This window comes from Bos grunniens, chromosome 5, assembly GCF_055505025.1.
Source record: "Bos grunniens cultivar Pamir isolate PY7600 chromosome 5, Bosgru_T2T1.0, whole genome shotgun sequence".
NCBI classification, from domain to species: Eukaryota; Metazoa; Chordata; class Mammalia; order Artiodactyla; family Bovidae; genus Bos; species Bos grunniens.
Genome location: NC_141169.1, coordinates 18,707,016 through 18,719,247, shown reverse-complemented (window position 1 = coordinate 18,719,247; position 12,232 = coordinate 18,707,016). Strand labels below are relative to the sequence as shown.

The following is a 12,232-nucleotide window of genomic DNA, read 5'->3' as shown; positions in this document are numbered from 1 at the left end:
CTATTTCAATTTCAAAAAATTTAAAAGTATGTTTAGGACTATATTTAAAGCAGTTATACCTAAAGTCACAAGGGTTCCTTTTTTATACAAACAAACTATAACATAATTAATTAATGTAAATCTATGTTAATTTCATTGGCAATATCCTTTCTATTTTTTATTCAGTTTGCACTATACAAATTATTTTATTTGCCAAAACTTTGTATTTAACTACTCTTCTTTACTTTGCTTTTTAGTAGAAACTCACTTTTGGATGTATTCTACCATGTATCTACTTCATTTTTATTTATGTGAGCTGCAAAGCACTATTAGACAAAGTCCCAAAGCAAAAATAAATCTGTATCGTCATAAATTCATGATCAACTTCAAATTAAATCCTTAAGACTGCTCAAGATTCTAGGTTTCTTTGGTAGGCTCACTCTCACTCTCTTTTACTATTTTCAGTCTTGACTATTTTTCTCAAATTTTTGACCCATGTCACTTTTAGGAGGTGACTACACTACCAAACTTTCAGAAAAAACAAAAGCGATAAAACAAGAATTTCTTTAATTCTCTGCTACTAAATCTATTAACATCTACATTCACGACCATTGCCATCCTTCCTATAACATAAGCAGTGTCTCCATCTATCTGAGGCCAAACCTGAGCTCCACACCTCTAATCTTACTATCAATTAGCTTTTCTTTCATTTACCTAATCACTTTCTTATATCAACTTTCTATGCTAAAAATGCTCTTGCCTTTCCAACCTTAAAAATCTTCTCCTTTGACAATATTATCTTTAAGTTATCTTAACCATTCATTATGACCCTTAGGTATAAAACAAGTTCCCATACTCTTAGGGAAAGATTTTTGTGGAGATGGATCACAAGCAGTTGGTTGTAACCTCATTTAACGTTTCAACTCAAAGAGCATGTTTTTGTAAGCAAACCCATTAGTGATATCTCTGTGTATAAAGGTCAGCCAACTGAGCACTCCAAGGAATGTGATTCTAAATGCCAACCAAGCAAGTCTTTCCCCCAATATCAACCCACTTCAGCCTCGGAAGGTCCATCAATTCCAGGTCTCTATGCTTCCCCCAAGCCCTGATCCCCCAACAAAAGATCGGTTGCTTTGTTATACTTGAAGCCATTGCCTGACTGGCTATCTTCTCTAAATTAGACCTTATCTCAGTTAAATCACTCCTAAAGGTTACCTTCACTAGCAATCTTCCTTTCCTCATCTCCTAATCAAATCATTCCACAGATACAAATTTCATTTAAGTAACTACATAAAAGAAGTCAAATCCAACTGATCTCACTCACTACTTGACAGCAACTGTTGGTGTTAACCATTCTTTCCAGAAACGTTTTCCTACCTTTCTGTCCATTTGGTCTATTTCCTATTTGGTACTCTTGCCTGGAAAATCCCATGGATGGAGGAGCCTGGTAGACTGCAGTCCATGGGGTCGCTGAGAGTCAGGCACGACTGAGCAACTTCACTTTCACTTTTCACTTTCATGCATTGGAGAAGGAAACGGCAACCCACTCCAGTGTTCTTGCCTGGAGAATCCCAGGGACGTGGGAGCCTGGTGGGCTGCCGTCTATGGGGTCGCAGAGAGTCGAGCACGACTGAAGCGACTTAGCAGCAGCAGCAGCTGCTATTTGGTTTATTTTCCTTTACACAACACCTAAATATGGAAGCTTTTAAAGACTGACTGAGATACAGCCTTCTTCTCTATTCAGCCCCTTCAACTCTTTATTGAGGGAAATTTAAGAACAAATAGTCTAAAGCATTATATGTATGAATTAACTTCTATGCATCTAGAACGGTGATAGCTAATTACCATCTCTAAGAGATGTGACAAAATCCCAGTTGAGAAAGGCTGCTCTATAACCTCTCCAAAGGTCTTCTTCTTTATATCTTGCTTTCAATTACTATCTCTATGGCAGCTGTCAAACTTCTCTGTGGCAATTTATCATATGTTTATGTGTATCTCAGGCTTTGCCACAGAACTCCAGGCACAAAGCGCCATTCAAAATCTCCGTTAGAAAATTTCAAAGACACCTCAAACTCAACAGGTCCAGATACTAGTAAATATGATCTTTCTTCAAACCCTATATTCATTCAAATTTCTCTAGAATGTGAGTTCTCTGGCAATGGGGGCCCTGTATTTCTTTTACTATCATATACGCAGTGCCTAAAACGCTACCTGATACATAGGCTACAAATCAAAATTTTTATTGAATGAATAAATGAATCTAGTGCTGCAGCCAGAATACACTTGCAAAGTATTAAAAGCACTTTCTGGCATACAGTAAAATCTGAAGAAAATGTTAAAGATGATTATTTCCTTCCATAATTTAAAGTAAGAGGCAACACAATTATTATGAGTAAGAAGTGAGGGCAGAGCTAAGAAAACTGGAAACAGAGCTCATAAAAACAAAAAAAAGACTTTCAAATAATCAGAATTCTCTGAACACAGTAAGAAATACTTCAGGGAGTAATTAAAGTTTTGCTAATGAAAAATAAAGAGCTATGCATTTCTAGGGGCTTATCTTACATGATCCTCTTCTCTGTGCCAAGAAAACAAAGAAGTATACAGTATACTGACTAATTCATTTCTTTAAAAGGATGTATAATCTAGTGGGGTAAAGGTAAGAAATATTAAAAAAAATATTAAAAAAAATTAATGCTAAAAAGGATGCTCCATGATTTCAGAGATCCCACTAAATTAGGGAAATTCATAATCACTCTTTGTGTCACATGCTGAATGTGCAGCATTAAGCAAAATCTGACATAAAATTACAGGATAGCCTAAAATAAGTTCATAAATTAGGATGACATGAACAAAGACAGCAATTTTTCAAAGATGCTTTTGAAAAAGTAAAGGCACTCAATAAACTGAATATAGTATTATCTGAAAATTTAAGAAACTTTCTTACCATTAAAACGGTCTTGGAGGAGTTACTAGGATATCTGAGACTAAATACTCCCAAAGCTCCCAAAAAGCAAAAAAAAATAAATGTGGCAAGATTTCGAACATCTAGAAACGACTCTATCAGTGGTATTGTTCCCATGGTCCAATCACAGCAGAGCTCTGAAGGATTTAATAGAAGCCAAGCATTCACAGGAAGCAGGTAGTTAAAAGTTAGCTGCCTTGTAGGAGTTGGGCTTACAGCAGCTGGGTTATCAAACCTGTATAAAGAATGGGAAAAAAAAAGTTACTGAAATTAAAACACTTTAAACACAAAGTTAATATATAAAAGATACAAATACTGAACAACAACAAGAAGACCGGCATTTTACATGTAATCTTGTTAAAGACATAAACTTTTTATGGATACCTTAGATTCTTGCCTGAGTTCAAATCTCTTTATGAAATGTCTAGTTAAGAGGAATGATATTTATGAAGAACTGTTTGAGGGGCAAGCAGGTTACCTATTTCTAGTTTATTATGAGAATGCTTCAGACAGGTATTCTATAATATTATGACATTCTGCAGAAATGCTTTTATTAAACTATGGCTTTCTGCTTCAACATCATAAGAAAAGTTTTGTACGATTCATTGTTGTATGTGTTGTATGAATGCTTCTGAGAACACTAATGTTTTCCTTTAAGAGATGTTTCTTTCATCACCAAATGCTAATGAAAACTATGTTTTCTAGAAAGAATTTCTATGTTTTCTTTTGTCACAAACAGAGAGAACTAAATCACCTATGAGCTTTTTCTTTTTGATTTCTACAAAGCTAAAAACCAAATTCTAGTACAGAGTAGTAACTTCACAGCCCTATGGAACATTTTATTTGTGCTCTACTTAATACAAACTTATATCCTAGTTTATATAGGCCATGATATATTATTAGTCTGTTTACTGCAAATTAAGTCAAATCATTTTTTAAAAGTACATTTAAATTAATCACTTCAGATTTTTAATTCTTTACACTATGTTTTAAATTGTATTAACATATCTAAATTGTGTTAACATATAGTTGTTTAAATCTTCCCTAGTGGCTCAGATGGTAAAGAATCCGCCTGCAAGGTAGGTCCAATCCCTGTCAGGAAGATCCCCTGGAGAAGGGAATGGCCACCCACTCCCAAATTCTTGCCTGAATTCCATGGACAGAAGGGGCCTGTGAGCCACAGCCCATGGGGTCACAAAGAGTTGGACACGACTGAGTATCTCTCCTTCCTCTAATATAGTTGCTTAAAAACCCAATTCTCATTTTAAAATGAGTAAGTCAAGGAAAAATCAACCTCTATCACTTATTTGACTTGGTCTTCTTAAAAATATCAACTGGTTGAGAAAAATGAATTATTATTTGAACAAATAATATTTTCTAAACTTTCATGCTGTGCTAAGTCACTTCAGTCGTGTCCTACTCTTTGCAACCCTATGGACTGAAGCCCTCCAGACTCCTCTGTCCTTGGGATTCTCCAGGCAAGAATACTGGAGTGGGTAGCCAACTCCTTCTCCAAAACTTTCATACTTCAATATATACATGTATGAAAAATACTAAATCTTGAAAGTCAGGATTTGAATTCTCAACATGACCAACAAAACTGAACACAAAACTTTTTCCTGTCATCCACTTTTCAGAGTTCATTTAAAAAATTAACTATTTAGGATAAATTATTTGATAATCGAACTTTAGTCAAAGAATATATGTCAAACCAAGTCTAATCATATTATAATCACCCTCAAAGGATAACAGAATAAAATTTATATAACACAAGTACATATACACACATTTTAAAATGCTTATATTTGGAAAATACAGTGTAAACATAACATACTCCATATACCCATCTACATATATATACAAAAAATGAATACATTCACACCTATAAGGCACATTGTCATATTATAGAACTAGAGATGCAAAAGAGTTGATTCAAATTCCCTAAAACAAATGATAAACAGGAAACATTAAGGAGTGAAGAAGGAAATACAAAATATCTATCTACAATTCAATCTATTTTCCACACTATTATGCTTAAATGAGCTTTTAGTTTAGCATGGCTAGACTCAGAAGTAAAAATTCTGGAGGTAAAATGTTTAAATATTCTTTATAGAAAAAAATGCTATTAAGGATAATTATTATACAATAGAATATTACTCAGACATAAAAGAACAATGAAATAATGCCATTTACACGACTCTGTGCGACCCCATAGATGGCAGCCCACTAGGCTCCTCTGTCCCTGGGATTCTCCAGGTAAGAACACTGGAGTGGGTTGCCATTTCCTTCTCTAATGCATGAAAGTGAAAAGTGAAAGTGAAGTTGCTCAGTCGTGCCCGACTCTTAGTGACCCCACAGACTGGAGCCCACCAGGCTCCTCTGTCCATGGGATTTTCCAGGCAAGAGTACTGGAGTGGGGTGCCATTGCCTTCTCCACCATGGACAGACCTAGAGATTATCATACTTGGTGAAGTAAATTAGGTAGAGAAAAACAAATACCATATGATATCACTTTTTTGTAGAATCTAAAAGATGATACAAGTGAACTTATTTACTAAACAGAAACAGACTCACAGACATAGAAAACAAATATATGACTACCAAAGGGGAAAAGGTGAGGGAGGGATAAATTAGGAGCTTGGATTTAACAGATATACCTTACTATATATAAAAGAGATAAACAAGGTCCTATTGCATAGCAAAGGGAACTATATTCAGTATCTTGTAATAACCTATAATGGAAAAATGTTGGGATTTTGTTTAAAAAAAAAGTTCTTGCATGTAATGTCAGTCACTTGAACAAAACTATGAATAGGTAACTTTGTAAATTTTCTTTTAAACTTTGGATGAGTGAGGTGAAATGGAAAAATGCGATGAGAGCAGGAAAAAAAGATAAGAATGTTAAAATTCAGTATAACTTTTGCTTCTAGCCTTAAACAAATAAAAAAAATGGAAAATTAAAACTTCCTTTAACATTCTAAGCATCGAGCAAAGAAAGACAATGACACTCGATTGATAGGAAAAAACAAAAACAAAAACAAAAAAACAGATGAGGGGAGCCCTATCTAAAGAGTTTAGAACTTGGATAGAATTTTTAGTCTGTGCAGTAGCAAGAGAGAATCTGAGTGGAGACCATTTGTATCCCTAAATTGAAAAGATGAAGCTGGGAGCCCTAGAAGTCCAGGGGGGTTAGAATTAGCAGGTAGAATACCAGGGAGAAGAAAACTGTTGAGAAAGAGAACTCATATCTGTAAAGGATTTCTCTCCAGTTTTCAGTACTATTGAGAACTGATCAGCATATATATACAAAGAAATACCTAAGGACAGTATAGTGGGTTGATTTCTGTTTCTCCAAAGTTTATGTCTACCCACAACACCAGAATGTGACTTTATTAGCAAGTAGGTCTTTGTCAATTCAGTTATAGTTAAGATGAGGTCATAATGGATTAAGGGTGGGCCCACTGTCTAATGAGGGCATGGTGACACACTCTAGTACTCCTTCCTGAAGAATCCCCATGGACAGAGGAGCCTGGCAAGCTGCAGTCTACGGGGTTGCAAAGAGTGGGACATGACTGCGCGACTAAACACAGCACAGCACCATCTAATGACTGATGTTCTTATACAAAGAAGAGAAAATACAGAGAAACACACAGGGAAAAAGGCTAGGCAAAGACAGAACAGATTACAATGATACAGCAACATGCCAAGGAATGTCAAAGATTGCCAGCAACCTCCAGAAGCTAGGAAAGAGGCATAGAACAGATTCTTTCCCAGAGCCTTCAGAAGGAACCAACTGTGCCTGGTACCTTGATTTTTGGACTCTGGCCTCCAGCACCATGAGAGAATAAATTCCTGCTCTTTAAGCCACTCAGTTTCTGGTAAATTGTTACAACAGGTCTAGGAAAATACAGTTTGGAAAGTACCTTCTGAAAGGATTAGATAAAAACTCACAACTAGGAACAGTTCTTCAGCAGCCAGAGTGGAAATCCTCATAATGCAAAGTCTATCAAGTAGAGAAGTCAGAAGGGTCTTGTGTCAGCAAAGGAGCAAAATTATCCTTATCCTAAATGTTGCTATGCTTCCCAGGTGGCTCAGTGGTAAGAATCTTCCTGCCAATGCAGAAGTGGGTTCAGTCCTCGGGTAGGGAAGATACCCTGGAGAAGGAAGTGGTAACTCACTCCAGGATTCTGGCCTGAAAATCCCATGGACAGAGGAGCCTGGCAGGCTATAGTCCATGGGGTTGCAAAAAGAGCCAGACACGACTTAGCTATTAAACAACAACAAACACTGCTATGGTCTCCTAAAACAAAGCTTAAAAGCAAGACTAGAAGACGAAACATCTTTCAAATAACTTACATGCATCTGAGAACAATGCTCTACAATATTTATAGGAATACATTAGGTAAAATCAGATACAGTACCTATTAGAAAAACTACCAAGCATGTGAAGAGATAGAAAAATACAATCCATGAGGAGAAAAATTATTCAATCTAAACTGACCAGGAAATTACACAGATGACAAAATCAGTGGAAAAGGACATTAAAGAGCTAAAACAGTCAGAAACATGGAATACACACGCGCGCGCGCACACACACACACACCTCAAACAGAACTCAAATAGAGATGAAAATGTCTGAGATGAAAAATAAAAGAAATTAAGGACAGATTAGACATGCAGAAAAAAATTAGTAAGCTTGAAGCTACAATGGAAGAAATTATCCAAAATGAAAATGGGAAAAATGGCTTTGGAGGGAAGAGGAATAAATACAGAGTAACAGTATTACTTCAAGAAGCCTAAAATACATGTAATTGGTGCCCCAGAGGAAGAAGGGAGAGCAAAGAAAAAAATATTTCAAGAAGTTTATAACTGAAACAATTCTAAAATGTAATGAAGTAAGAGTTACATATTCTAAAAAGCTAAATTAACCTAAGCACAAGAAACATGAAGATAAAACAAACAGTAACTGAAAGCTTGCAACTTTTGGCCATTTTCACCCAAACTGTGTTGTACAATAAGTCCTGAAGTTGCAATGTATAGCATCATGAGTGTAGTTAACAATACTGTATCATATATTTGAAAGTTGCTAAGAGTGTAGATCTTAAAGGTTCTCATCAAAAGAAAAAAAAAAACTTTTTGGTAATTATGTGTGGTGACAGATGTTGACTAAATTTATTATGGTAATCATTTGTGTGTGTATGTATAAGATTCATTATGTTGTACACTAATACAATGCTACATGTTAATTATGCCTCAATTAAAAAATACAGAGAAGAGAAACAATAAAGAGAAACTATTAAAAGCAAGGATTGAAAAAAAAAGACATACTACATGCAGAAACATAAAGATAAGGATGAAAAGATTTTCCATTTAACATAACACAAGCCACAGAATATAGAGTAATATTTTTAGATTAGTGAATGAAAACCAGCATTGTAGAATTCTACACTCAAGGAAAATATCTTTCAAAAATAAAGGTAAAACAAAGGTATTATATATCAGATCAGTCGCTCAGTCGTGTCCAACTCTTTGCGACCCCATGAATCACAGCATGCCAGGCCTCCCTGTCCATCACCAACTCCCGGAGTTCACCCAGACTCACGTCCATCGAGTCAGTGATGCCATCCAGCCATCTCATCCTCTGTCGTCCTCTTCTCCTCCTGCCCCCAATCCCTCCCAGCATCAGAGTCTTTTCCAATGAGTCAACTCTTCGCATGAGTTTCATGAGTTTCAGCTTTAGCATCATTCCTTCCAAAGAAATCCCAGGGCTGATCTCCTTTAGAATGGACTGGTTGGATCTCCTTGCAGTCCAAGGGACTCTCAAGAGTCTTCTCCAACACCACAGTTCAAAAGCATCGATTCTTCAGTGCTCAGCCTTCTTCACAGTCCAACTCTCACATCCATACATGACCACTGGAAAAACCATAGCCTTGACTAGACGAACCTTTGTTGGCAAGGTAATGTCTCTGCTCTTGAATATGCTATCTAGGTTGGTCATAACTTTCCTTCCAAGGAGTAAGCACCTTTTAATTTCATGGCTGCAGTCACCATTTGCAGTGATTTTGGAGCCCAGAAAAATAAAGTCTGACACTGTTTCCACTGTTTCCCCATCTATTTCCCAGGAAGTGATGGGACTGGAGGCCATGATCTTCATTTTCTGAATGTTGAGCTTTAAGCCAACTTTTTCACTCTCCACTTTCACTTTCATCAAGAAGCTTTTGAGTTCCTCTTCACTTTCTGCCATAAGGGTGGTGTCATCTGCATATCTGAGGTTATTCATATTTCTCCCAGCAATCTTGATTCCAGCTTGTGTTTCTTCCAGTCCAGCGTTTCTCATGATGTACTCTGCATATAAGTTAAATAAACAGGGTGACAATATACAACCTTGACAAACTCCTTTTCCTATTTGGAACCAGTCTGTTGTTCCATGTCCAGTTCTAACTGTTGCTTCCTGACCTGCATACAAATTTCTCAAGAGGCAGATCAGGTGGTCTGGTATTCCCATCTCTTTCAGAATGTTCCACAGTTGATTGTGATCCACACACTCAAAGGCTTTGGCATAGTCAATAAAGCAGAAATATATGTTTTTCTGGAACTCTCTTGCTTTTTCCACGATCCAGCGGATGTTGGCAATTTGATCTCTGGTTCCTCTGCCTTTTCTAAAACCAGCTTGAACATCAGGAAGTTCACAGTTCACATATTGCTGAAGCCTGGCTTGGAGAATTTTGAGCATTACTTTACTAGCGTGTAAGATGAATGCAATTGTGCGGTAGTTTGAGCATTCTTTGGCATTGCCTTTCTTTGGGATTGGAATGAAAACTGACCTTTCAAAAGCTTAAAGAATTCATCACCAGCGCAGTCCTACATGGTCAAGAAATGTCAAAGAAAGTCCTTCAGTCACAAGGAAAAATGGTACCAGATGAAAATCTTGATCTAACAAAGGAAGAACACTAGAAATGGTAACTCTACAGGGTAAAACAAAAATTTTTCTAAGTTTAATCTCTTCCAAAGATAACTGTTTAAAGTAAAAATTAACAATGTATTGTGGGATTTATAATGTATACTCAGTAAAAACATATGCAACTAGCACAAAGGCTATGTTATTATTTAAAGTGTTTATATATAAACTTATTTATTGTATTTGTACTATATATACTGACATTTATAATTTATATTCATACAATTATAATATTCCTTAAAGATAAATTGTGATAAACAAATGATGTAAACCAAAAATACCCCTAAAGCAATCACTAAAAATACACAGGGAAGATTTATAGCTAATAAGCCAACAAGGAGATAAGAATGGAGTAATATAAAACATTCAATTCAAAACACAGAAAAAATGGAACAAAGAACAGATGAGACAAAGAGAAAACAATTAGCAAGATGGTAGATTTACAACAAACTGTATCAGACAGCTGAACCTACCATTTAAAAGACAGATTATCTGACCAAACAAAAAAGGAAGACCCAACTATATGTAGCCTATAAAAAAATCTACTTTAAATATAAAGATATAGATAGAATTAAGAGGTAAAGAGATGAAAAAAGATAAACCGTTTATCACTAACAAAAGACAGCTGGAGTAGTTAATATAAGGAAAAGTGAATTTCTTAGTAAAGACTATTAGCAGGGATAAAGAAGCTCATTTAATAATGATAAAGGGATCAATACATCAAGAAAACATTAAAATCCTAAATATTGATATACTTTAGTTTTACAATAAATACAGGAAGCAAAAATTGTCAGAACTGAGGAGAAATAGACAAATCAGTCAGTTTGTAACTCTGATCAGTTACAGTCAGAGATTTCAACATCCTTTTCTCAATAATTAATAGAGCAAGTAGACAAAAATGACTAAGGATATGGAAGACTTAACACTTAACCAACTGGGGGATCATTATTTTGACTGATGCTTCCAAGAGTGTACATGTATGTCAAAACCTATTAATCTGAACATTTTAAATACATGAGGATTCTTAAAAAGTATAAATTATAACTCAATAAAGCTGTTAAAAAACCTTAATGTAAATCAAAGACTTTCTGGAACATTTGCAATCACTTAAAACTCAAAGTTAAAAAAAAGGAAAAATACAAAAAGAACCAGAATGTCATACCTGGTGAACACTGGAAGTTGCGACTGAATAACCTGGACTCGAATCACAACAAGTAACAGGGTACTGAACATCAAGACAATGAGTTTTATTAGTGTCTGCAGCATAGAAAATGGAATACTACCCTTTCCACGAAGAAACTGTCCAGCAGTAGTACATAACAATGGCAAAGTATACTAGAAAAAGAAAAAAATTTAAGTAAAAAATAGCAATTTATTGTAATGTTTTCAACAACTGTACTTTCTAATTGCAAGATTAAATAAAAATTGACTATAATTATAAAATCAACATGGAACTGATAATGAATAAAACTGAGCCCCAAAGTCTTATCCAATAATGAATTACACTATGCAGTATTACTGGGTGCTTTCCCAAACTGCCCTATAGTTCCTTTACTGAAACTTAAAAATCTGTCCTTAAAAAACTGAAAGTGTAATATAAAATGTTAAGTAATATTCAGTGGGTATGAAGGCAAAACATGCTTGTTTTTTGCAAATTTTTGCTAAATATTATTGGTAAAGCAATTTATATGATGATACATTTAGAAAATAAATTCATTAGAATTTGATTCAAATAGTATAAAAGACAGCAACAAGGAAATTTATATTTCTCCTTACCCCTTGGGCAATAAATACTTCATATACACAGCAAATTCCCACAACTGTTATTCCTTGTTCTTTACACAGTGTTGCAACAGCCACTAAAAAAACTGTCAATGCAATTGGAGTCCACACTACAATTCAGGAACAGAAAAATATAAAAACACACAAAAACAATTTTATAATATCATTAAAGAATAAGACAATTAGATATTACTGAAAAACTTCAAATGTTGTAAGCAATTTCTGCTTTATATATTCAAAAAATACATTAATATATATAATTTGAGTTTTACAGCTAAAGGAAAAGTATTGAATATTAGACATTTACCTATGGAATTATCTGGTCCTTTTGATTTAGTATATGACAAAAATGCAGCTAGAAAAAAGATAGATGACAGAAGTTCTGCTCTTCCTACAACACCTGTTACCTAGAAAAGGAAAGGCAGGGAGGTCCATATTAATGAAAAGCATTTTGAAATTTTAACTATATATAATTGTAACAGTAGTTTAATTAGAAATTAAGCTGCTGTAACTTATCAAGTGCACATTTCTGTTTTATAGGCATTCCTTGA

The 12,232-nt window shown here is 35.0% G+C and overlaps 1 protein-coding gene across 3 annotated transcripts in view; it reads right to left on the bottom strand.

Moving 5' to 3' along the window:
* The window catches only part of TMTC3 (transmembrane O-mannosyltransferase targeting cadherins 3), a 52,080-nt gene that overhangs the window by 23,633 nt on the left and 16,215 nt on the right, over window positions 1-12,232 (bottom strand). For all 3 annotated transcript variants that reach the window (XM_086403771.1, XM_086403773.1, XM_086403772.1), the window contains exons 4-7: window positions 11,989-12,088; window positions 11,676-11,791; window positions 11,062-11,234; window positions 2,924-3,176 (exon numbers count right to left, since the gene is read on the bottom strand). In XM_086403771.1, coding sequence (XP_086259897.1) covers window positions 2,924-3,176; window positions 11,062-11,234; window positions 11,676-11,791; window positions 11,989-12,088 — 642 coding nt within the window. The remainder of the gene's footprint in view (window positions 1-2,923; window positions 3,177-11,061; window positions 11,235-11,675; window positions 11,792-11,988; window positions 12,089-12,232) is intronic.